A 26842-nucleotide genomic window follows, 5' to 3' on the forward strand; every position below is an offset into this window, starting at 1 on the left:
TCCAGCTCCTGCCCGTGCGTCCCCCTGCCTTCCTGAGGGGTGACTTCGGATTTTTTTTTCCTGCAATGTCCCTTTACACACTGAAACACGTAACATCGTGTTCCCTGTAAAAGAGAAATGCTTTGGCTGCTTCGTGTCCATATGCGCCTTCTACACACGTTTGAACTTCAGAACAAAAATACTCCATTTCCTACCTAACAAGGTACAGCTCTTCTTACAAGCAAAGAAGTTCTCACCTGTACCCTGGTTGAGAAGATACATTTCCAACAGTCACTGTGTCTGTTACTGGCTATTGCTAATTACTACTCTGAGTCCATCACTGTCCTGTTCAGTATTCAGTTATATAAAAACGAAATTGTAAAGTTAATTCCAACAGCATATTGTAAAATAAAAATGGGAATTAGAGAAAATGTGGTTAGTACAGTTGATTCTCCTTATTCATGGCAGTTATATTCCATATGTCTTTACGAACGTTGAATTAGCAAATACTGAACCATTGTACCTGGGAGGAAATTCAGGGTTAGGATCCTGCAAGGCCTCAGGTCACTACATGTTTGTTAGCAGATCAAAACATAACTTTGTTTTGTGTGTGTTTCTGTTTAAAAATATCTTATTTAATATATATTATTGATTGACTAACATTGAACTCACGGCCAGCAGCATTATCATTCATGTCTGAATGAAGCTTATCTAACAAACTTATTTTCTTTTATTTAATTAAAAAAATTTTTTTTAGTTTTCTGCCCGCTCTGCATGGCTTGCAGGATCTTAGTTCCCCGACCAGGGGGCGAACCCATGCCCCCTGCAATGGAAGCGCGGAGTCCTAACCACTGGACCGCCGGGGAATTCCCCAAACATATTTTCTTTGAAAGGCACAGTGCAGTCTCTTGCCCTTAGTAACACTAGGCAGCACTATGCTTGGGGGCCATTTTACACAGTGAAATGACCAAAAAAAAAAAAACCCCGCAAGAATAAAAAAATGACACTAAATATACTGTAGAAAGGACACTTGCTTATAACATGAGCGCTCACACAGGAAGAAAAAGTATCACCTTGTTTGACTTCAGCTCGGAACGTGCACTTTGAGTGACTCAAGTGTGCCACCATTCTGCATATTCACATGTCCTCAAATGACTGCCAAAGCACCCTGAATATTATTTTGGGGATTACAGAGGAATTGGAGGGGGTTACAAATGAATTTTCGGGAGTGGGCAAATTCTGAGATACAGAATCTGTGAATTGTGAGGATTGACTATATATACAAATAAACATGTGTATAAATAAGCAAAGAGAAAATGTGCAAAGCTACTATAGTCCTGAGTCTGTAATTAGTCATGAGGTCAGAGTTGATATATATGGCATCCTTTGTCAACTTCCTGTTCCATACTTCTCATGCCTTCGGCTGGAACCTCAGCTACTCTCGCTTCTTTACCTGATGGCGTAACCCAGACCTTTGTTCCTGAAGGGTCTGAGTGCTTAACTGTTCTGTTTTTGGTTGCTGTAGTTTTTAATTAACCTTTAGTATTGGGCGTGGAAGTACTAACACCCTACAGAATCCCCTGAGTTCCAGATGTAGCCCTCTTTGCCACTCTTGTATAGCAGCAAACGCCATTTTTCCTTGATAAGCAACCACTTGCAGCTGGACAGCTAGCTGATGCTTTATCTCAGTTTCGTGCTGCATTATTAGGTTTGTATCTTGGAGCCAAAACACTCAGTGGCCGTCTTAGTGAATTCTAATTTATAGTTCTTTTTTTTGGATAACATTTAAAATAAATATTATTTACTGTTTAAGTAAAATATTTAAAAATATATATAGGATTCTGGGTGAAGTAGGTTAATAAAATAAATGCATAACATTCAAATGCGTGTGCATCCAACATAAGAATTTTCCATGTAACTTAAGTTACAACTGTAAGTACCAGGAAAAATTCAAGATAATTTTGACAGGACACTTTTCTCAGTGTATTATAGTCATCCCTAGGTTTTGTGGGCTCTATGGCTTTTGTCAAAACTACTCAACTTTGCCATTGTAGCATGAAAGCAGCCTTAGGCAGTGTGTAATGAAGGGGCGTGACTGTGTTCCAGTAAAATTTTATTTACAAAAACAGTTTGCTGAGCTCTGCTCTAGTAAGTGGGCACACATCAGTTAATGATACCAGATACAGTGTTATATTTCACTTTTCTTGCTCTAACACCTTTAGAATCCATTCCCACACGTGTTCCATGGGTTTCTGTTAGTTTATCAGCAAAGTCTTGCAGTTCTTTTGGTGTGTAAACAATTTTCCTTAGGTCATAGTGTATATACGTGCTAGTGACATCTGGAATGGTTAGGGTGGGTCTGATTGAGCATCCCCTTTCCGGCATCTTCCCTAAGTAGTTGTCCTAGGATTGTAAGCAGTGGAAGGCTAGGTTTCTCTTGATAGTGGAAGGCAAGCTCTTTCTACTGGTAAAGGAGTCTCAGAAGGGCTGGGAGGTTTACGTTGGTCAGTTTCATCCAGGTACAACCAGATGTCTCCGTTCTAAGTTTGAGGATCCCATTCTTTACTAATACATGTCCTGAATTTCACAGGAGAAACTTGGCGAGACTCTGAATTCAACTATTGTTTTAATTCAACAGCCCTCAGAATTAAGTTTTGTGCCTGATTTTCAGCTAAATCAGCTCTGTGGCTACAAGCAAAATTAAAAAGAGAGAGAGATGGTTTCAAGGCTGCCATGGAATCTCTCAGACTGAGTGGAGCTAGGAGTTAGCCCCGAGCTTGTTATTTTCTCTCTGTAAGTGCTCTAGTGTGCTCAGAGGAACCCACCCCATGTCGCAGTCCTTCTTTCATCATTACTGCCATGATGGTCAAGTGCAGCAGCCACTTCGGTTTCCAAGGCATGTGCCTCAGTTAGTACTCATTTTCTGTCAACCACAAATGATATCTTCATTAATTGATTCTACTACCTGCTACAGATTACTAACCTCTTGTTTCTCATTGACAGGGAACTCAGCCCTGCACTCAAGCTCAAGAGCATGACCAAACCAATCATTAAATCCCATGTTTGTGGCTCTGTCTCTTAGAACCACTCCTAGTACCATTTGTGTATAAAAGTCTGGGTCCCTGCAGGAGACAGAAACCACAGGTGATTTTAAAGGGGGAAGTTTAATATAAAGAATTATTATGATAGGAGGGTGACCATAATGATGTAGAGAGAACTCTGCAGGATAGTCTAGGACTGAGAGACACTCCCCAAGGAAGGGCCAACTTGGAGGGGGACCCTCTCCTCAAGGCTGGCGTTCAGACTTCATCGGAGACAGTATAGTTGCAGGCTAAGGTTGCTGGTAGGAAAGTGCGCTGAGTTGTCGGGGATAGAGCTGGTCCATAGTAGCTGGGGAAGCGAGAAACCACCTTCTCAGGTGTAGGTGAGCCCCAGCTGGTGGGCTTGGGTGTGGGGGGGAGTTGGGGTGCTGCTGTGGGTGTGAAGCCTGGAGTACCTGGCGTCGTGCTTGGGAGCGGGTGTGTGACCAAGGCTCCAGGTGGCTGAGGGACTGGATCCCTGGGTGTACGGCTAGGCCAGGGCACCACTGGATGTCCTCCCCGCTGCACGCCACGCAGCAGGAGCCAGAAGAAAGTAAAGGCAGCAGTGGGGACCAGGAGGTGTCCTTCCTGCAGTGCCCCTTCAGCACCCTTTCCTGACAAAGCCTAACACTGTGCTCAGTGTACAGAAGAATGCTTACACGCTCCGGCCCATCATTACAGTCAAGAGCTGAAGGATGAGTTCAGAGCCGAGAGGCGGCACGTTGGTTGAAAATAGGCCTGGTCAGTCGGATCGTATTATTCCACTCATGATTCCTCGCCAGCTCCCGATTTCGCTGAGAGTGAAGCCAAAGCTGTACCTAGTCGGACCCTCTACTGCTTGGACCTCATCTTATTTGTTATCTCCCTTGTTGGCTCTGCGGTAGCCATCCTGACCTCCCTGCTGTTTCCACGACATACCTGGCATGCTCCTGACCCAGGGCCCTTGCACTAGCTGGCCCTTGTTCTTGGCAAGCTCTTATCCTAGTAGTTATCTGCCTGGTGAGTCCTCACTTTCTTCAAGTAGGTCTTTGCTCAAATGTCAACTTCTCAATGAGGCCCTTGACCACCTTATTTAATACTGAAAGCCCCACCACTCCTGACCCCCTTCATGCAGCTCTACTTTTTACCTACCTTACTTTGTAATTCACTCCTTTCTTATGTCTGTCTCCTGCTACTATAATGTCAGGTGCCATGAGTGATAGAGGTTTTTGTTTTGTTCACTTATCCCAAGTATCTAGAACAGTGCCTGGTGCCCTGTAGATGCTCAGTAAGTTCTTGATTATTGTAGTGGACTCTAATATTCGTTGAAGTGAGATTCTAGTTTAACAAAGCAATTCTAATTTTGTTGTTGAACAACAAATTATAAATATTTTTGGTAGTACCGTGTTAGGCAGTTTTCCTTGCATTTTGTAGACTGGGTACATTCTTTTGACTAACTAGGTCGATATGGGTATATTTTTGGGTGGCTTCTACTCTATAAAATGAAGCACTATTTGTACTTTATTGTTACTTTCTCTAGGTCGCTTTTCAGCTTCTGTGACTTATCTAAGTAAATGAAGGAGGCCGACAGCTATTTTTTAAACATTTTATTTTTTAGAATTAAGTCTTGGTTCGTGGAAAGTTAATTTATTATTATTTTTATTTGTTTTTAGGTGCTGAATGTGGAGTAAATGCAGATGTTGAGAAACATCTTGAATTGGGCAAGAAACTTCTTGCAGCTGGACAGCTAGCTGATGCCTTATCTCAGTTTCATGCTGCAGTAGGTTTGTATCTCAGAACCAAAACACTCAGTGGCCATCTTAGTGAATTCTAATGTTATAACCCTTTTTTGGGATAACATTTAAAATATTATTTATTGTTTAAATAAAATATTTTAAAATACAGGGTTCTGGGTGAAATAGATTAATAAAAGCACAATATTTGAATACATACGTATCTAACATAAGATTTTTCCACGTAATTGAGACTTAACAACTATTAAGTACTAAGAAAAATTCAAGATAATTTTGACAGAACACTTTTCTCAATGTATTACAGTCATCCCTAGATATCCTCACAGGATTGGTTCCAGGGCCCCCTCGGATGCTTAAACCTGTGGCTACTCGAGTCCCTTATATAGAATAGTGTAGTATTTGCATGTAACCTACACACATCCTCCCGTATACTTTAAATCATCTCTAGATTACTTATAATACATATTGTAGTGCAAATACTGTGTAAACAGTTGTAAATGTAATGCAAATGCTATGTGAATAGTTGCGCAGCGAATTTTTTCCCGAATATTTTCTATCTGTGGTTGTGGAACCTGTAGGTACAGGGGGCCGACTGTATATATTTTTCTGCCTCCTTAAGCAGATTTCACTGAATACAGTTTTAATTTTCTTGATGATTTGAGATCATCAGTGTAATAGTTACTTTGAGGCCCTTGGGGGATCCTGCAGTTCATCTCCTGTTCATTGTTGGTCAGACTCTCTCTACCCCTTAGGCTGTTGCTTTTCTTATTGCTCACTTGTGTCTGCCTGTAGCATCAACTATCTTTGCAGTGTGTAATCTCTTGGGACTGTGAGAAACGAGGTGACCAGAGTAAATAGGTTGTGAATGAGGTCTTAGAGGATTTTCTTATGAGTCACTACATAAAGTTTTTTGCTAAAGCTTTTTGATATCGATATTCCTCATTCCTTTTTTTTTTTTGCGGTGCGTGGGCCTCTCACTGCTGTGGCCTCTCCCCTTGCGGAGCACAGGCTCTGGACGCGCAGGCTCAGCGGCCACGGCTCACGGGCCCAGCCGCTCCGCGGCATGTGGGATCCTCCTGGACCGGGGCACGAACCCGCGTCCCCTGCATTGGCAGGCAGACTCTCAACCACTGCGCCACCAGGGAAGCCCTATTATTTGCTTTCTTTAATCTCACAAATTAATAAGAACGTTAAGGGCTGTGGCATATTGTTAACATTGTTTAAAATGACTGCCTATTTTTTGTTAGCTTCACTGCCATACAAGAATTCTAGAGATGGCTCTTCCCAAAAATAACCAATAATATATTATTATCTGCACTGAAAGACATAAATTAGTAAAGCTAAAACGTGGTAATTTATTTGTGAAATTCAGTAAAGGGAAAAAGTGAGACACTGCTAGTGCCTTCAGAATTCAAATAGCAGTGTCATTTTGTTCATCGTAATTTGGCAAGTAACAGTGGTTCTCAAATGGTACACTTGCCATAATTTGAGGAAGACCTGTGTAGTTTGAGATAGTCATCATTTTAGTTTATGTAAAATAACTAACCATAGAAAATAGAGTTTAAATTGTAGTTGATGGGAGTATACAGTAGGTAGTGATAGGGTGATGTGGTGTCATGACCTATTGAGTCTCTTATGAGATGTTTGTTTATCAGAAAAGAACTGTAGATCTTCTATTTCAGTTGTCTCATTTACCAGACATCCAGTTTAGTATGGCCATGTTTACTGCTTCAGGTAACCCAGTGAGTTAGTGAAAGCCTCTTGCTAACAGTGAATTAGTCCAGGTCTCCTGACTTCTAGACTAATAAGTTATGCAGTTACTCTAGTTACTGCAGTAGCTCAAAGAGCTGCGCTACTGTAAAACGTACAATATTCTTTTGTGGTAAAATGTCACCCATATTTTAGGACATTGCTTTAAACTGACTATAAAAAATTCATTAAATGTTTATACTTCCCAACTGCTGAATTTTGTAATGTACTTTATCTCTTTAACTTTTCCTGTGATTAGAAATTGATGTTAGAGTTTGTAATAGAATTTGGCTAGTGGCATTGGGCATATCAATGACTCATTTTTTATTATAATGTTAGAGCTGACATGATTTATGGCTGTGACACCCCTTTCCCATTTTCATTTTTGAAAAATTACTTGGTTACATTTTGAATATTACTTAGGCATGGTATGTTTGATAATTACATTTTTACACAATACAAGGTTTATGTGTTAAAAACTCAGTAGCAGCACAGATAATTGTAGTACAGATCTATTGGTTATTTGGTTTGAAATTTCTTTGCATCTGGTGTATAAATGTTTTTTGGCAAGAATTTTAAGATTTGGCACTTAAATACTCTTGATCTGTTGGAAACTGTGATTTAATGAGAGTGTTGGTATCACTTTCTAAATAGTCTCCTGAAACAGTTGCATCTATTTCACTATTATGACGTAGTCAGACACAGGTTTTGTTTAGAGATTTTATCATCAGAGAAAACCACAGTGCAGGTGTGAGAATGCCCTGCCTCTCATTTCTACAGCATGGTCTTATGGGGATAAAGAGTCCTAGGGTCTGAAACATTTCTTTGGTAGACCTTACAGAGTGTCTTAGGTGTATTTGGCATGAATGAATGTCTAAAGTGGTGGATTAAATGGTGGGCATGAATGAAATGATAGGTTTCTCCAATTGCTTGGTAAGATAACCGGTATCACACTTAACATAATCTGGCTAAGTCAAAAAAAAATCCATGGCTTCATTAATTTGGTACTTAAACATACTGTGGTGCTTTCTCATTGCATTTGAACTTTACTTGTGAAATGGGGATGGACATTACTATTCACATTTACACAAAAGGACACAGTGTATTCTAGTGACCTTCAAAGGTCATATTCCAGTTCAGAAGATTGTGAACTTCTTAAGGATAAGTACTATCTTATTATTACTATTATTATTTTAGTCTCTGGTGGTGCTCAGTAAACGTTTGAATGAATGAAGGGGAAGAGTTGGGTTCGCTGGGAGCAAGAATGAAAAGTTTTCTGTACCTTTGCAAGGGTGGTGTTCACCCCACTGCCACCATTTACAGAATCATTCGTAATTGGCTTTCTGATGTTTTTCTCCAGATAGTAGTTGTGTTTTCTTTATTAGGGCTAATTTTCTCACATTTGAATTGTTGGATAGTTTTAGGATTACACCTTAAATTCATTTCTCATATTCAAATTTTGAATAAACTAGTATAACAATTTGACATGTTTTCAAATGAAGCCTAGTGTTTGCAGATGTAGGCTTGCATATAATTTAAATAATGAACTGTATCATATTTGGATGGATAATAGGAAAAGTGATTATTTTCAAGGTTATCAAATCTTGTATTGTGAGAAACTAAGCATGAGTTTCTTAAACCAATTCTTGTTCAGTTACTACTTCCTGCATAATGATTTAGGAATGGACACTAGTTCTGGGAACTGATGGTATTTTAAGATGAAGAGCCAGGGAAGGCTATTTTGATATTTGCCATTCAAGTGACCTTATACCACTAAGCACATTGATTCTTGATTCATAGGTTGAACCATTGACATCTGATTCCTTATTTTTATAGGTTCAGTGTTATAAATTGGGGTTCCAATCCCATTTCATATCTTAAAAATACCTAAAAACTGAATAGCAAAATAAGTGAAAGTGAGTGCCCCAGAAATACTTTATATAGACATTTGTTATGTATGTATAATCAAATACTTAATAAAAAGCTTTGTCATACTTAATCTTTGGAGGTTTTTCTACATAGACTGAAATGGTCAAGTTTTTTCCAAATAGAAGTCCATTGCAATTTTTGCTGAAGGTGCCTTCTTGATAAAATGCCCGAAGCCAGCAGTTAAGCATTCTTCTTTTCTTGAAAGAGGGTCATACTGTATTCAAAATTAGCAATACCTGTTTTTGAAAATGCTCTTGCTCATTTCGTGGGGGAGAAGATCTGAGTGTCCTGGTGAGGCACGTCTCTTTGAGAGCCATGTCTGTGCTGACTTCTCTGGGTCCCTGGCTTATTCCTGGCAGGTCTCAGTGTTGAGTGCATGTGGGACTGTCCCTTGTTGGAGTTATCAGGAATTTGTTTCCATTTCCTTTCATTTGATTACAAGGTGCTATAGAGACACGAAAAATGAATTCACTCAAGGAACGTATTTTTTTCTAGAGTGAGGTAAGCATATAAATAATTGATATCAGGAGGTAGTGATAAGTGTTAGGTGCTGTGGGAGATATATATTATAGAGTGTTATGGAAACCGAAATAATGGAAGGTTTATTTTCACATGTGTTATCAAAAAAGTCATTTGAGCTGTGCCTCAGAGATGGAGTAGGTTTTGGACATATGAAGATGTGTGGTGTAAACTCTAGGCCTTAAATCATGTCGTTTCTAGTATTTCTTATTCTTTGATTAGTGTAAATAAGTCATGGAGAACTTAACTTTTTTTTTTCTTTTTAAAAATTTTTATTTTATATTGGAGTATAATTGATTAACAATGTTGTGTTAGTTTAAGATGTACAGCAGGGTGATTCAGTTATAAATATACATGTATCTATTCGTTTTCAAATTCTTTTCCCGTTTAGGTTATTACAGAATATTGAGCAGAATTCCCTGTGCTATACAGTAGGTCCTTGTTGGTTATCTGCTTTAAATATAGCAGTGTGTACATGTCAATCCCAATCTATCCCTCCCCCTCCTCCCCCCTGGTAACCATGTTTGTTCTCTAAGACTATGAGTCTCTTTCTGTTTCATAAATAAGTTCATTTGTATTCATTTTTTTTTTTTTAAGATTCTTCGTACAAGCAATATCATGTATTTGTCTTTCTCTCTCTGACTTAACTCCACTTAGTATGATAATCTCTAGGTCCATCCATCTTGCTGCAAATGGCATTATTTCATCCTTTTTAATGGCTGAGAAATATTCCATTGTATATATGTACCACATCTTCTTTATCCATTCATCTGTCGATGGACATTTAGGTTGCTTCCACGTCTTGGCTATTGTAAACAGCACTGCAATGAACATTGGGGTGCATGTATCCTTTTGAACCATGTTTTTCTCCGGATACATGCCTAGGAGTGGGTAACTTTTTTGAAATTAATGAATATAAAAGTAATCCATGTTCATTGTGAAACATTTTGGAATATGTATATGAACTGTATAAAGAAGAAAATCCAGTCTCTGCCCACGTAACTACTGTTGACCTGAAGTGAATCTCCTTCTGCTTTCAGACACAGTCACTGTAAGTTTCACTAATTCTTAGATGTCAGATATTCTTATGGCCAGTTGTGCTGACCAAGTGCCATATATTTTACATTTATTGCACATACTAAATCAAATATGAACTGAACCAGAAATATTATATATCTGGCTAGTAATGCTGTAAATATAGTTCCTCTGTTTCTTACTCTTTCTTCAAGCTAATTACAATTTTTGTGGGAAATAACCTGTATTTCCCACAAAGTCAGTAGCAAAGGCTACTGACTTCGCTCTTTTTTCCTTACCTTCCAAGGGAAGTTGATCAGGGAAGAAAGTTCAGTGATGCTTAGCTGGGAACATATATGGATTTTTTGTTTTTTGTTTTAGATTTAAGGAAAAGAAGTCTCATATTGTTAAAATGCCCAATTCTCTTATTTTTTCAAAAATAGTCCTGTTTTTCCCCTGACTGCCTCATTCTTTTATTTTTTTTTATTGTAGTAAAATACACATAACAAAATTTACCATTTTAACCATTTTCAAGGATGTAGTTCAGTGGCATTAAGTGCATTCACATCGTTGTGCAACTGTTACCACCATCCATCTCCAGAACTTTTTCATCATCTCAGACTGAAGCTCTATACCCATTAAACAATTGTTCCCCATTTCTGATCCCCGTCTCTTCTCGGTCCTTCCTTGGCAACCACCATTCTAATTTCTATCTCTATAAATTTGACTACTCTAGGTACCTCATAGAAGTAGAATTGTACAATATTTGTCTTTTTGTGTCTGGCTTATTTCACTTAGGATGATGTCTTCAGGGTTCATCTGTAATGTAGCATTTATCAGAATTCCATCCCTTTTTTAAGGCTGAATAATATTCCATTGTATGTGTATACCACATTTTATTTACCTACTCATCCACCGGTGGACATTTAGGTTGTTTCCACCTTTGGGCTATTGTGAATAATGTCACTGTGAATATGGGTGTACAGATATCAGCTTTCAGTTCTTTTTTTTAAAGGTTATACTTCATTTATAGTTATAAAATATTGGCTATATTCCTCATATTGTACAATATATCCTTGTAACTTATACCTAATATTTTGTGCCTCTTAATCCCCTACCCTTATATTGCCCCTCCCCTTTTCCCTCCCACACACTGGTAACCACTAGCTTGTTCTCTATATCTGTGAGTCTGCTTCTTTTTTTTGTTATATTCACTAGTTTGTTGTATTTTTTAGATCCCACATATAAGTGATATCATACAGTATTTGTCGTTTTCCGTCTGACTTAGTTCACTTAGCATAATGCCCTCCAAGTCCATCCATGTTGCTATAAATGGCAAAATTTCCTTCATTTTTATGGCTCATATTCCATTGTATATATATACAGGACATCTTCTTTATCCATTAATCTGCTGATGGACACTTAGGTTGCTTCCATGTCTTGGCAGTCAGCTTTCATTTCTTTTGGATATGTGTACTCAGAAGTAGAATTGGTGGTTCATAGGGTGATTCTGTGTTCAGTGTGTAAGGAGCCTCCGTATTGTGTTTCACAGCAGCCGCACCAGTTTACATTCCCTCCAGCAGTGCACACGGGCTCCAGGTTCTCCACGCTCTTACTAATCCTCCCTCCCTGCCTCCCTCCCTCCCTCCCTCCCTCCCTTCCTTCCTTCCTTCCTTCCCTTTCTTTCTTTCTCCCATTCTCCTCCTTCTTTCCCTTTCTTTTCCTTTTCTTTTTCTCTTTTTTTCTTTCCTTTCCTTCTCCCTTTCTGTCTTCTTTTTCTCCCCTTTCTTATCCTAATGGGTGTGAAGTGGTATCTCAGTGTGGTTTTGATTTGCATTTTCCTAATGATTAGTGATGTTGAGCATCTTTTCATGTGCTTGTTGGCCATTTGTGTATCTTCTTTCATATATGGTTTTATAGCCTATTTGCTCTTCCTGCCTTAGCTCCCCCCAGCAGTACTTCAGGTAGTTTTCAAAGCCGTTAACAACTCCTTAAAATCATAATTTTGAGTGATAATATACTATCCTGCCATATAGGTTCCCATACTGTAATGTTTTACAAATGATAAGACCTTCAGGGACAGAACTTTTAGGGAATTTTAGTTGTAAATCTTATGGTAATGAATATCTGTGTGCATAAATATTTATTTTTTTAAGGTACATGACTGGATTTGGTCAAGATAATTTTTAAGAAAACAAAATGTGTATATATATATATATATTGCTTTTTAGAAGGATTGTTTGGCAGCATGAGGTTTACTTCTAATTGAATTTACTCCTTCCCCCATTTTGTAGGTGCTGAGCAGAGTAGAGTTAGTTCAAGCACCTAGCTCATCTGTCTGCTTTCTTTCCTTCAGATATTGTTAACGACTCTTGCCTTACTCTCTGGTCGCACTCTCTTTTCCATTCTCCTTTGTCCCATGGTCTGTACCTTTATTTCTTCACTGCCATTTTAGTTGGAGTTTGGGAGAGAGCAGTTGCACACTCAGTATATCAGTTTAAATGGAAGTCTGTAATTTTCTAAAATCCTGTAAGTGCAAAGTCCATATTCTCAATCAGAATTTCACTTAAGAAAATTTCAACAAAGACAAACAGAATTGCAAACAGAATTGGATACTTATAAAAGTTAAGCGTTGAATATAGTTAATATTCTAGACCAAAGGTAGGCAAACTTTTTCCCTAAGGGACCAGATAATAAATGTTTTAGGCTTTGCAGCCGTGCAGTGTCTGTTGCATATTTTTCTGTTTTTTTGACAACTCTTTAAAAATGTAAAAAATATTAACTTGAAGTCTGTGGGTTGTTTTGGGCTCAGAGGCTACAGGTTGCTGAGCCCTTATTCTGGATTTATTTGCAGTGATCTTGCTAGGCAAAATGACCCAGTATTGATGAAGAAATTCTTTTCTTAATGCCTTTGCTGGTAGAATTGCAAACTCTAATACTGTTCAGGTGACTTGGTTTTTTGAGTAAAGTACTGAGAGTTAATATTTGTTATTTTAATTTTCAGATGGTGACCCTGATAACTATGTTGCTTATTATCGGAGAGCTACTGTCTTCTTAGCTATGGGCAAATCAAAAGCAGCACTTCCTGATTTAACTAAAGTGATTGAATTGAAGATGGATTTCACTGCAGTAAGTTCATCTAAATTTTCTTTAAAGGAAAATTTAAGGAAACTCGGAAGAGGTGATTTGTTTCTTAAGGAGAAGACTGGCATGCTAGGCATAGCTGGAGGATGTAGAAAGCCACTCGGATGTAGTGGACCGGGCAACAAGAGAAACTCAGTCCCTGGAATCAAAGGCCTGTGTGAAGGAGGCACAGTGGAGTGGGTACCTTAGGTGATTTTTAGAAGGTTGGTAGTGATGTTAGCCTTGTGGTTTAGAAGGATATCTGTGTGGAGGATGGAGTGTAGGGCAAGATGTGAGGCTGAGAAATGAGCTGATTAAGAGACTGTTGAACTAAGAGGCTGTCAGGTGGCTGATGACAGTTTCAATTAAGGGTGTAGTGGGAAGAATAAAGAAGAGGGTGTAGCTTAATTAAGCAGTGGTTTGTGATGAGAATACAGTGCTGAATTAGACAAGAGTCCTGCCCTGAACCCACACTCAAGCTTCAGAAGTGGAGGAATTTACGGTCTAATAGGATATCTTGACAATTGGCAGGTCACTGTAATAGCTTAAAATAATAGGACCCAATTATATTGTTTCAAAATTAATTTGGTAATTCACTTATTGTTTATGTCCTGCCGTAATCCAGAAAGTATTCGAGATGATTGATTAGATATGGGTGAACATTTGGTTTGAAATATTACTATTATTTTAAGATGGAATTCACAAGTGTCAGATTTTTCTTTATTACTTTACCCAGCTAAGCATAACCTTCCACAGAGGTTAAGTACCTCATTTTCCTAGTATTATAGTACTTATTAGCTAGTTGAAGTGGCTTTAATCTTGCTTTTTATGTGTGTTGATGCATTTGACAGAGGATTAGGGAAATTTTTAAGTACTATAAAAGTAATATATAAGTTTTAGTAGAATATTGGTGTGGTTTCTCTCTTATGGTAGACAGTGATCATCAGAGTTGGTATTCTTGGAAGAGATGGGATTATGCGCATTAGAAGAGGAATATCAGAGATGATTGATGGATGTTAAAAGGAAGAGGCATTGTTATTCTGGTTATAGTGGAGTAAATATGTGCATTAAGAGTTAATAAAAAAAAACTATTTCCAGTGCTTTGATTGGTAAAGTCCCAAATTATAACAACTTTTATTATAGTGGTAAAAAGTTATCATGCTGGCTTAAAGTACTTTTTAAGTGAGATATAACTCACATATCATCAAATTCACCCTTTTTTTTTTAAAAGAATGTGACCATTTTTAAATATTTATTTATTTGGAATGTGGTTTCTCTCTTATGGTAGACAGTGATCATCAGAGAGTTGGTATTCTTGGAAGAGATGGGATTATGCGCATTAGAAGAGGAATATCAGAGATGATTGATGGATGTTAAAAGGAAGAGGCATTGTTATTCTGGTTATAGTGGAGTAAATATGTGCATTAAGAGTTAATAAAAAAAAACTATTTCCAGTGCTTTGATTGGTAAAGTCCCAAATTATAACAACTTTTATTATAGTGGTAAAAAGTTATCATGCTGGCTTAAAGTACTTTTTAAGTGAGATATAACTCACATATCATCAAATTCACCCTTTTTTTTTTAAAAGAATGTGACCATTTTTAAATATTTATTTATTTGGTTGCATCAGGTCTTAGTTGCGGCTCACCAGCTCCTTAGTTGGGGCACGTGGGCTCCTTAGTTGGGGCATGTGTGTTCCTTAGTTGCGGCAGGTGGGCTCCTTGGTTGCGGCAGACATACTCTTTAGTTGCGGCATGTTAACTCTTAGTTGCGGCATGCATATGGGATCTAGTTCCCCGACCAGGGTTCGAACCTGGGCCCCCTGCATTGGGAGCGTGGAGTCTTGTCCACTGTGCCACCGGGGAAGTCCCCTCACCCTTTTTTAAAGTGTGCAATTCGGCAGTTTTTATCATATTCACAAGGTTCTGCAAACATCGTCATTATCTAGTTCCAGAGCGTTTTTATCACCCCCCACCCAAAGAAACCCGGTACCCATTAGGAGTCACCTCCCATTTCTGTCCTAGCCCCTGGCACCTTCTGTCTCTATGGATTTGTCTGACTTGGATATTTCATATAAACGAAATCATACAATATGTCGCCTTTTGTGTCTGACTTCTTTCACTTAGCATAATGTTTTCAAGTTTCATCCATATTGTAGTATGTGTCAGTAGTTCATTCCTTTTTATGGCTGAATGATATTCCATTGTATGGACATATCACATTTGCTTATTGATTTATTAGTTGATGGGAGTTTGGTTTGTTTCTACTTTTTGGCTATTGCTATGAACATTTATGTCCAAGATTTTGTGAGGACACATGTTTTCATTTTTTTTTTGATATAGTAAAATGTATATTTAAAGGAAGCATACTTTAACAAAATTTATACACATTCATTGGTTCCAGGAATTATTCTCAGAGTGTGAAGTCAAATGAGCATAGGAAAATTTAATATTTCATTAGCTTATTTAATTTTATTCTTTGTGTTTAAAGAAAATTTAGAAATTCATAGTACTCAGTATACTCTTTTTTTTGTTTTTCTAGGCAAGATTACAGAGAGGTCACTTGTTACTCAAACAAGGAAAACTTGATGAAGCAGAAGATGATTTTAAAAAAGTGGTAAGTTAAGTTCAATTTGTTTATGGCTCTGTGAAGATATTTTGAGGGAACATACTGAACTTACTTTTTTATATTAAGACATTTAATAATCATTTTATACCTGAAAGGGAAAATCATTTGATTTATGTGTGTAAGATCCATAGTTCCTGAATTAATATTTAGTGGCTGGCATCAAAGAATCATTTTAACAGATGGAAGGTAAAGTGTATGGAATAGATAAGTAATCCTAACTCAGTTTATATAGCTCATGTTCTGCCTTGTCCTCCATGAGAATCTAAAGATGTCAGCTGAGCTATTCTAAAAGTTACCTGAGTGACTTGGGAAACCCTTTATTTGATTTGAAAGGAATAATGAAACAGATCTTAAAAGGCAATTTTGCAATCACCCACATGACTACTTTAAAAAGTATAAAGTGCTTTGGGTTTGTTGGGGGAAGTGTTACAGATTACATGTAATTGAAGGGGTTATATCCTGAAAAAGGATTTGAAGAGAGACAGCTAGCTAATGTCTTTGTGCCCTCATGGGACTTGTTTTAAGACCTGCTTTTTTGTTCCACATGGATTTGATTCTGGAGTGGTCTAGAAAGGGTATGTCTATGTATATATATATATATGTATCTTCCATTGTTCATTATTTGCATTTTTGTAGTTTATCAAAATGCTTAGTTACCGTGATGATAACCACTATGAAAATAAAACTAAAATTTTTAATGTTTTCATAACCTTTGTCATAATATTCAGACAGGTGCAGACAAATCCAGAATACATTAGAAGTTAACTGTATTGAATCAGAAACTATCTCATGGTCTTAATAAAATTCAATGTCATTTTCTGTTTATCTAATCTACCTTGCTACGTGGGAACGTGTTAGAGAGGAGGCTGAAGGACAGGTGATGGGGAGGTAAAGTGCTGGAGTGACCTTTCCCTAGCCCCGGTCCTTTGTACCCAGCAAGTGTTGTGTAAAAATTTGTTAAATGGATGAGTGATAAAACATAAGAATGTATTTCTTTCTTTTAAACAAATACTTAAATCTATTACTTAGAATTCTTTTCCAGTTACAAAGGCTAGAGTAGCCTTTTAGAAATACCACAATTTAGAATAAAGCTTTATCACAAATTAGTCCTTACTGGGTACTGAATATATCCTTTTGGAAAAGTGTGGATATGTCTTGAGTTAATGTCTTTTCTGTCATCAATATTAAAACCTCTCGGAAATAAGAAGGGGACTTTCATGAAACTTTACACTTTTGATTGTCCTCTGAGAGTCGTGCTTCTGCTAGTGTGTTCTTAAAACCACCCTTGCTATTATTATTGTTGTAGGATTCTTCCACGAGAATGTGCATCTGTATTGAATGATATTTTCCTTTTAATTGAAATCTTTATTGAGATAATTATAGATGCCCATGTAATTGTAATTAATAATACATAGAGGTCCTGTGTACCCTTTACTCACTACCCAGTTTCTCCCAATGATAACATCTTTTAAAACTATATTATGGAGCTTCCCTGGTGGCGCAGTGGTTGGGAGTCCGCCTGCTGATGCAGGGGACACAAGTTCGTGCCTTGGTCTGGGAAGATCCCACATGCCGCGGAGTGGCTGGGCCGGTGAGCCATGGCCGCTGAGCCTGCGCGTCTGGAGCCTGTGCTCCGCAACAAGAGAAGCCACAACAGTGAGAGGCCCGCGTACCGCAAAAAAAAAAAACAAACTATATTATGGCATTACAGCCAGGATATTGACATTGATATAATCTACCAGTCTATTCAGATTCCTCAGTCTTACTAATATTCATTTCTCTATATGTATTTAATTCTATACACTTTTTCCTGTATCCATCACCACAGTCAAGATACTGAACAGTCCTCTTGCCACAAGGATCCCTTCTGTTGCCCTTTTATAACCACACCCACTCCCCTCCCATACTGCTTCAGCCCCTCATTCATAACTCCTGGCAACCACTAATTTGTTACTTGTTTCTTAAATTTTGATGTTTGAAAAATGTTACATATGTGGTCTCAAATGTTATGTAACCTTTTGGAGTTTTCTTATTCGGCATAATTCCCTGGAGATTCATGCAGACTGTTGCATTATATATCACTTAGCTATTTCTTTTAATTGCTGAGTATTGCATGGTATGTGTGTGATGCATTTTATTCATCTATTCATCAGTTGATAGACATTTGGGTTATTTCCTCTCCTTTCCTGGCAAGGACTCAGTGAATGAAAAGCCATGGACTCTGTTTACTACAGCCCTCCCAACTTCCTTTTCCCCCTCTATAAAAGTGCTCTCCTAGCCTTGCTGTCTGGGGAGTTGCACATAGCTTGCCATGGTCGCAGACCCCAAACTGCAGTTCTTTGCTGATCCCGAATAAATACAACTTTGCTGGAGAAATATTTGGCAATCTATTTGTTTTAGGTCAACATTTTGGGATCAGAGAAGACTCCCAGTGGCTCCAGAGCTGGCAAGCAAACAGGTGCATTATCCATAAATGAGCTCATTGTTGCTCACTGCTTTTCTCACTGACCCTGGAATTTGAAGGTACATCTTTCTCATTGATCCCAGCTCATGCCCTCTTTGCGTTTGAAGCTCTCCGGGCTTTATTTGGGATCTATTTTAAGGTTTCGTCTTACCGGTTAAGGCCTTGCTCTGTATGAGAGTACTCATTTGGCATTTTGGTCTGATTTTCAGATCAGACTGTTTTATTGAAGCTGGCTAGCCTTCCGCGCATTCCTTCGGAGACAGGGGCTGTTTCTCCTGAACCAGTTTAGCGATCGGCCCATTGCTTTGGAATAGGGGCTGTTCTCTGGAAACTGGATGGAAAAAGCCTTTGGTCTGGCTCTTCCAACACCAAGCTATTTCCTTAGAATTGGCTGGTATTAGCTTGCAAGCTGTCTGAATTGAGCTGTTTGAGCTGTAAACTGTTTAAGCTGTTTGAAAATTGTTCCTTTACTGTAGGAAAAAAATCTCTGAGAAATGGGATCCCAATACAAAAATATTTTGAGGGCCCCCCATGTTTAAAAACTATGGTCCTTCCTCATGTGCATTTCTAACAAAATGGACCAACCTGACCAAAGACTGTTTAGAATACCAGTGGCCATTATGGAGAACTTTTGAAATCCAGAAATGAAAGGAATGCCTATTTCAGTTGGTATTTTGAGGCTTCCTAATGTTATCAGAAGCCTAAAATTGTTTCACTGCAAAATAAGATTTTAAGATTAACTGAGGCACACAAATGATTAAAGAAAAATAAACTGGCTCCTGAAGCCTTAGGCTCTTCTTCCTTGGCTTTGAGGATCTGTTTATTAATTTTTTACAGTATGCATCATTTGCAGGCTATTCCTATGGAATGTAGGCACAGGTCTGAAACGTGTGTATATGTTCTGCATGGTGTAGAACATTTGTTGATATTTGCATTAGAAAGAGTGAGAAAACGTGTATTTGCTTGTATATTGATAAAAGCCTTTGGAAAGACATGCAAGAAACTGATAATATCCATTACCTCTTGGAGGAGAACTGTAAAGTGACCTTGGGAAGTTCTTACCTTCTGAGGACCTCATTTTCCTCATTGTGAAGCATAGAAATTGAAGAGATGACATGGTCCAATCTTTATTGTTTGGTATCATAAAATGGTTTGAAAAGATAAATTTTATATTATGACTATATTTTATCTTTGCCAATTAAAGAATTCTTATATTTTATTTTTTGATCTGTGAATATAGATGATATATAATTTATTTTCTTTCTATGTTCTTAAGTGAGCTTTTTGTGGTATTTAAGAGAGTTTACCAGTCTATAAAGTCCATAAAGATTTCATCTTACTAATAATATACAGTCAGATAGCTACATTCAGGTACAGATTTTACACCTTGGAATAGAAGTTTGAATATGCTTAATCTCTTTTTGGGCTACAATGAGAATTTCATATTTGTTAAGTGTACAGGTTACTCTGCTGCCAGAGGGTCTCCTGTAAACAGGGCTGCCTCAGGTCCATACTGGTTGTCGTAGTCCTGAAAAGGATCTTAGGTGGTTTAGTTTGTCTTCAAGCTATCAGTGACTCCTGTAACCAGTGCCTACGGTCATTTCTTAGTTCAGTGAGTGTTTTAGTGCATATTTGCAAGTCAGAGTGGTAGGGTTAGAGGGTTGCTGACAAAGAAAACTAATCTCTTAGGATAGCGTATGATAAGTACTATGATTGAGCCTGTGGGAACATACCAGTAGGGTTACCTAATGGAGCTGGGAGTTGGGGGTCGGGGGTCAAAAAGGGCTTTCCTAAAGGAGGAAGAGCATGCATTTATGATCTCACAGTTCAAGGGGTCAGGAATTTGGACAGGGTTAGTTGGCTCCTCTGCTCTAGCATCTCTCACAGGCTACAAAGTGCCAGATAGGGCTGTAGTGTTAATCTGAAGACTTAGTTGGTGAAGGAATTGCTTCCAAACTCACTTGGTTGTTGGCAGGATGAGGTTTTTTTTTTTTTTAAGAGCATCAGCTTTATTGGTCATTTGTGCTTTGGAAATGTGTGTGAGTGAGAGTCCCCTGAGGAGGGGGCTGGGTCTCTGCCTGGTCACTGCTGGTTCCTCTTGAGCTGTTAGACTGACTTTGGTTTCTTCCAAGCTGTTGACCAGAGGCTTCCCTCAATTCTTTCTTACCTGGGCCTCTCCATAAAGCATCTCACTACCTGGCAGGCTTGCGTCATCAAAGTGAGCAAGTGAGAAGGCAAGAGATTACCAGCAAGAGAGAGAATGCCAGCAAGATGGAAATCACAGTGTTTTGTACATAATCAGGGAGGTGACATCCTGTGACCTTTGTCATGTTCTGTTTGTTAAAAGGAGTTACCAGCTCTATCCCATACCCTAGGGGAGGGGATGACACAAAGGAATAAATTCCAGGGAGGGTGCATCTCAGAAGGCAAACAACCTGCTGTTTTCACTTGAGGTACCAAATTAGGAGTGTATTTAGATTAGAGTAGGGTAGATTAGAGGGCAGCTTACCTCTTATAAGTCCCCATCCCATAGTTATTACAGGGCTTTTGTTTTTTTATAACCATCTTTAAAATTGAAGTACAGTTAATTTACAAAATTATGTTAGTTTCAGGTGTACAGCAAAGTGATTAAGTTATACATGTGTAAAATCTATTCTTTTTCAGATTCTTTTCCATTATAAATTATTACAAGATACTGAATATAGTTCCCTGTGCTATACAGTAGGTCCTTGTTGTCTATCTGTTTTATGTATAGTAGTGTGTATATGTGAATACCAAACTCCTAATTTATCCCCCCCTCCCACCGCTATCCCCTTTGGTAACCATAAGTTTGTTTTCTATGTCTGTGAGTCTGTTTCTGTCTTCTAAATAAGTTCATTTGTATCATTTTTTTAGATTCCACATGTAAGTGGTATCATATGATATTTGTCTTTCTCTCTCTGACTTCACTTGGTATGATAACTTCTGGGTCCATCCATGTGGCTGCCGATGGCATTATTTCATTCTTTTTATGGCTGAGTAATATTCCAGTGTGTGTGTGTGCATGTGTGTGTGTGTATGTATATCTGCACACCACATTTTGTTTTTTTGTTTTATTTTACATTTTTATTGCAGTATAGTTGCTTTACAATGTTGTGTTCATACTGTACAGCAAAGTGAATCAGCTATACATATATCCCCTCTTTTTTGGATTTCCATCCTATTTAGGTCACCACAGAGCACTTAGTACAGTTCCCTGTGCTATACAGTAGGTTCTTATTAGTTATCTATTTTATTTTATTTATTTATTTTTAATATCTTTATTGAAGTATAATTGCTTTACAATGGTTTGTTAGTTTCTGCTGGATAACAAAGTGAATCAGCTATACATATACATATATCCCGATATCTCCTCCCTCTTGCATCTCCCTCCCTCACTCACAAGCTCTGCAGCTGCTTCCCATTAGCTATCTGTTTCACATTTGGTAGTGTATATATGTCCATGCCACTCTCTCTCTTTGTCCCAGCTTACCCTTCCCACTCCCTGTGTCCTCAAGTCCATTCTCTATGTTCTGTGTCTTTATTCCTGTCCTGTCTCTAGGTTCTTCAGAATATATATATATTTTTTAAGATTCGATATATATGTGTTAGCATATGGTATTTGTTTTTTCTCTTTCTGACTTACTTCATTCTGTACGACACACTCTAGATCCATTCACCTCACTACCAATAACTCAGTTTTGGTTCTTTTATGGCTGAGTAATATTCTATTGTATATGTGTGCCACATCTTCTTTATCCATTCATCTGTCAGTGGACACTTAGGTTGCTTCCATGTCCTGGTTATTGTAAGTAGCGCTGCAGTGAACATTGTGGTACATGATTCTTTTTGAATTATACTTTTCTCAGGGTATATGCCCAGTAGTGGGATTGCTGGGTTGTATGGTAGGTTGTTCTATTTTTAGTTTTTTTCTTAAATACATTTCTTTATTTTTATTATTTTTCAACATCTTTATTGGCGTATAATTGCTTTACAATGGTGTGTTAGTTTATAACAGAATGAATCAGTGATACATATACATATATACCCATATCTCTTCGCTCTTGCATCTCCCTCCCTCCCACCCTCCCTATCCCACCCCTCTAGGTGGTCACAAAGCACCAAGCTGATCTCCATACAGATTGTGAGATTTTCTGTTCTAGTTCTGTGAAAAATGCCATTGGTAGTTTGATAGGGATTGCACTGAGTCTGTAGATTGCTTTGGGTAGTTTAGTCATTTTCAGAATGTTGATTCTTCCAATCCAAGGACATGGTATATCTCTCCATCTATTTGTATCATCTTTAATTTACTTTATCAGTGTCTTATAATTTTCTGCATACAGGTCTTTTGTCTCCTTTTGTAACTTTATTCCTAGATATTTTATTTTTTTTGTTGCAGTGGTCAGTGGGAGTGTTTTCTTAATTTCACTTTCAGAGTTTTCATCATTAGTGTATAGGAATGCCAGAGATTTCTGAGCATTAATTTTGTATCCTGCTACTTTTACCAAATTCATTGATTAGCTCCAGTAGTTTTCTGGTAGCATCTTTAGGATTCTCTATGTATAGTATTGTGTCATCTGCAAACAGTGACAGCTTTACATCTTCTTTTCCTTGGATTCCTTTTATTTCTTTTTCTTCTCTGATTGCTGTGGCTAAAACTTCCAAAACTATGTTGAATCATAGTGGTGAGAGTGGGAAACCTTGTCTTGTTCCTGATCTTAGTGGAAATGGTTTCAGTTTTTCACCATTGAGGACGATATTGGCTGTGGGTTTGTCGTATATGGCCTTTATTATGTTGAGGTAAGTTCCCTCTATGCCTACTTTCTGGAAGGTTTTTATCATAAATGGGTGTTGAATTTTGTTGATAGCTTTCTCTGCATCTATTGAGATGATCATATGTTTTTCTCCTTCAGTTTGTTAATATGGTGTATCACATTGCTTGATTTGCATATATTGAAGAATCCTTGCATTCCTGGGATAAACGCCACTTTACCATGGTGTATGATCCTCTTAATGTGCTGTTGGATTCTGCTTGCCAGTAGTTTGTTGAGAATTTTTGCATCTATGTTCATCAGTGATATTGGCCTGTAGTTTTCTTTCTTTGTGACATCTTTGTCTGGTTTTGGTATCAGGGTGATGGTGGCCTCATAGAATGAGTTTGGCCCCGTAGAATGAGTTTCTTGCCTATATTTGGAATAGTTTGAGAAGGATAGGTGTTAGCGCTTCTCTAAATGTTTGATAGAATTCGCCTGTGAAGCCATCTGGTCCTGGGCTTTTGTTTGTTTGAAGATTTTTAATCACAGTTTCAATTTCAGTGCTTGTGATTGGTCTGTTCATATTTTCTATTTCTTCCTGGTTCAGTCTCATAAGGTTGTGCATTTCTAAGAATTTGTCCTTCCAGGTTGTCCATTTTATTGGCATATGGTTGCTTGTAGTAATCTCTCATGATCCTTTGTATTTCTGCAATGTCAGTTGTTACTTCTCCTTTTTCATTTCTAATTCTATTGATTTAAGTCTTTTCCTTTTTTTTTCTTGATGAGTCTGGCTAATGGTTTATCAATTTTGTTTATCTTCTCAGAACCAGCTTTTAGTAGGATTGATCTTTGCTATCGTTTCCTTAGTTTCTTTTTCACTTAATTCTGACCTGATGTTTATGATTTCTTTCCTTCTGCTAACTTGGGGGGCTTTTTGTTCTTCTTTCTCTAACTGCTTTAGATGTAAGGTTAGGCTTTTTTATTTCAGGTGTTTCTTGTTTTTTGAGACAGGATTGTATTGCTATAAACCTCCCTCTTAGAACTGCTTTTGCTGCATTCCATAGGTTTTGGGTCATCATGTTTTCATTGTCATTTGTTTCTAGGTATTTTTTGATTTCCTCTTTGATTTCTTCAGTGATCTCTTGGTTATTTAGTAGTGTATTGTTTAGCCTCCACGTGTTTGTGTTTTTTACAGATTTTTTCCTGTAATTGATATCTAGTCTCATAGCGTTGTAGTCAGATAAGATACTTGATACGATTCAGTTTTCTTAAATTTACCAAGGCTTGATTTGTGACCCAAGATATGATCTATCCTGGAGAATGTACCATGAGCACTTGAGAAGAAAGTATAATCTGCAGTTTTTGGATGGAATGTCCTATAAATATCAATTAAGTCCATCTTGTTTAATTTATCATTTAAGGCTTGTGTGTCCTTACATATTTTCATTTTGGATGATCTGTCCATTGATGAAAGTGGGGTGTTAGAAAGTTCCCTACTATGATTGTGTTATTGTTGACTTCCTCTTTTATGGCTGTTAGCATGTGCTTTAAAGTATTGAGGTGCTCCTGTGTTGGGCGCATAAATATTTACAGTTGTTATATCTTCTTCTTGGATTGACCCCTTGGTCATTATGTAGTGTCCTTCTTTGTCTCTTGTAATAGTCTTTATTTTAAAGTCTATTTTGTCTGATATGAGAATTGCTACTCCAGCTTTCTTTTGATTTCCATGGAGTATCATTTTCCGTCCCCTCACTTTCAGTCTGTATGTGTCCCTAGGTCTGAAGTGGATCTCTTGTAGACAGTGTATGTATGGGTCTTATTTTTGTATCCATTCAGCCAGTCTGTGTGTTTTGGTTTGAGCATTTAATCCATTTACATTTAAGGTGCTTATCAATATGTATGTTCCTTGTACCATTTTCTTAATTGTTTTGGGTTTGTTATTGTAAGTCTTTTCCTTCTCTTGTGTTTCCTGCCTAGAGAAGTTCCTTTAGCATTTACAGTAGAGCTGGTTTGGTGGTGCTGAATTCTCTTAGCTTTTGCTTGTCTGTAAAGGTTTTAATTTCTCCATCGAATCTGAATGAGATCCTTGCTGGGTAGAGTAATCTTGGTTGTAGGTTTTCCCCTTTTATCAGTTTAAATATGTCCTGCCACTCCCTTCTGGCTTTCAGAGTTTCTGCTGAAAGATCACCTGTTAACCTTACGGGGATTCCCGTGTATGATAATTGTTGCTTTTCCGTTGCTGCTTTTAATATTTTTTTGTGTGTTTAATTTTTGATAGTTTGATTAATATGTGTCTTGGCATGTTTCTCCTTGGATTTATCCTGTATGGGACTCTCTGCGCTTCCTGGACTTGATTGACTATTTCCTTACCCATATTACGGAAGTTTTCAACTATAATCTCTTCACATGTTTTCTGAGTCCCTTTTTTTTCTCCTTCTTCTTCTGGGACCCCTGTAATTCGAATGTTGGTGTGTTTCTGTTGTCCCAGAGGTCTCTGGGTCTGTCCTCAATTCTTTTCATTCTTTTTTCTTTATTCTGCTCTGTGGTAGTTAATTCCACTATTTTATCTTCCAGGTCACTCATCCATTCTTCAGCCTCAGTTATTCTGTTGATTCCTTCTAGAGAATTTTTAGTTTCATTTATTGTGTTGTTCTTTATTGTTTGTTTGATCTTTAGTTCTTCTAGGTCCTTGTTAAACATTTCTTGTATTTTCTCCTTTCTATTTCCAAGATTTTGAATTATCTTTACTGTCATTACTCTGAATTCTTTTTCAGGTAGACTGCCTATTTCCTCTTCATTTGTTTGGTCTGGTGGGTTTTTACCTTGTTCCTTCATCTGCTGTGTATTTCTCTGTCTGCTCATTTTGTTTAACTTAATGTGTTTGGGGTTTCCTTTTTGCAGGCTGCAGGTTTGTAGTTCCTGTTGTTTTTGGTGTTTGCTCCCAGTGGGTAAGGTTGGTTCAGTGGGTTGTGTAGGCTTTCTGGTGGAAGAGAGTGGTGCCTGTGTTCTCGTGGATGAGGCTGGATCTTGTCTTTCTGGTGAGCAGGACCATGTCCAGTGGTGTGTTTTGGGGTGTCTGTGAACTTACGATTTTAGGCAGCCTCTCTGTTAATGGTTGGCTTGTATTTCTGTCTTGCTAGTTGTTCGGCATAGGGTGTCCAGCACTGGAGCTTGCTGGTCGTTGAGTGGAGCTGGGTTTTAGCGTTGAGACGGAGATCTCTGGGAGAGCTTTCGCCATTTGGTGTTATGTGGGGTTGGGAGGTCTCTTGGGGACCAGTGTCTTGAACTCAGCTCTCCCACCTCAGAGGCTCATGCCTGACACCTGGCCAGAGCACCAAGACCCTGTCAGCCACACGGCTCAGAAGAAAAGGGAGAAAAAAGAAGAAAGGAAGAAAGAAAAAAAAAAAAAAAAAAAAAACCCTGGCAGAAGGAAGAGCCAGGCAGAATCTCAGGCAAAGAAAAAGCTCAAGTAAGGGAGGCCCGTCGCAAGAAAGACACAGAGGTTTCAGCTGGCTTTTGCCAGCCCTCCTGCCCCTGCCCAGCCTCCCTCAACCCCCAACCCCATGCTTTAAATAGCCACTCTGCCAAACCTGAAATAGCCCCTCAGGAAACCACTCTCACTTCATTACTCCTGTCCTCAATCCAAAAGCTCTTGGATCTGGGCTTGTAAGGACAGATAGGAAGAAGGTTGAAGAGCTTAAGAACCGGAGTCCATCTTCCCTCATAGCTTCCACTCCCCACTTCAGCTATATCAAGGTAAAGCAAAGAATTCAGAGGACAAGAGAGAAGCAATTCCATCCAAAGGTGGAGAAAAAAACCTTAGCTTCTCCTCCAAAAAAAAAAAAAAAAAAA

At 38.2% G+C, this 26842-nt stretch overlaps 1 protein-coding gene across 1 annotated transcript in view; it reads left to right on the forward strand.

Moving 5' to 3' along the window:
- DNAJC3 (DnaJ heat shock protein family (Hsp40) member C3) overlaps positions 1-26842 on the forward strand; it is an 86989-nt gene that overhangs the window by 14549 nt on the left and 45598 nt on the right. Inside the window, exons 2-4 of the mRNA XM_024755267.1 lie at positions 4712-4822; positions 13008-13132; positions 15668-15742. Of these exons, the coding sequence (XP_024611035.1) occupies positions 4712-4822; positions 13008-13132; positions 15668-15742 (311 nt within the window). The remainder of the gene's footprint in view (positions 1-4711; positions 4823-13007; positions 13133-15667; positions 15743-26842) is intronic.

This window comes from Neophocaena asiaeorientalis, unplaced genomic scaffold (genome assembly GCF_003031525.2).
Source record: "Neophocaena asiaeorientalis asiaeorientalis breed wild unplaced genomic scaffold, Neophocaena_asiaeorientalis_V1.1 scaffold141, whole genome shotgun sequence".
NCBI lineage: Eukaryota > Metazoa > Chordata > Mammalia > Artiodactyla > Phocoenidae > Neophocaena > Neophocaena asiaeorientalis.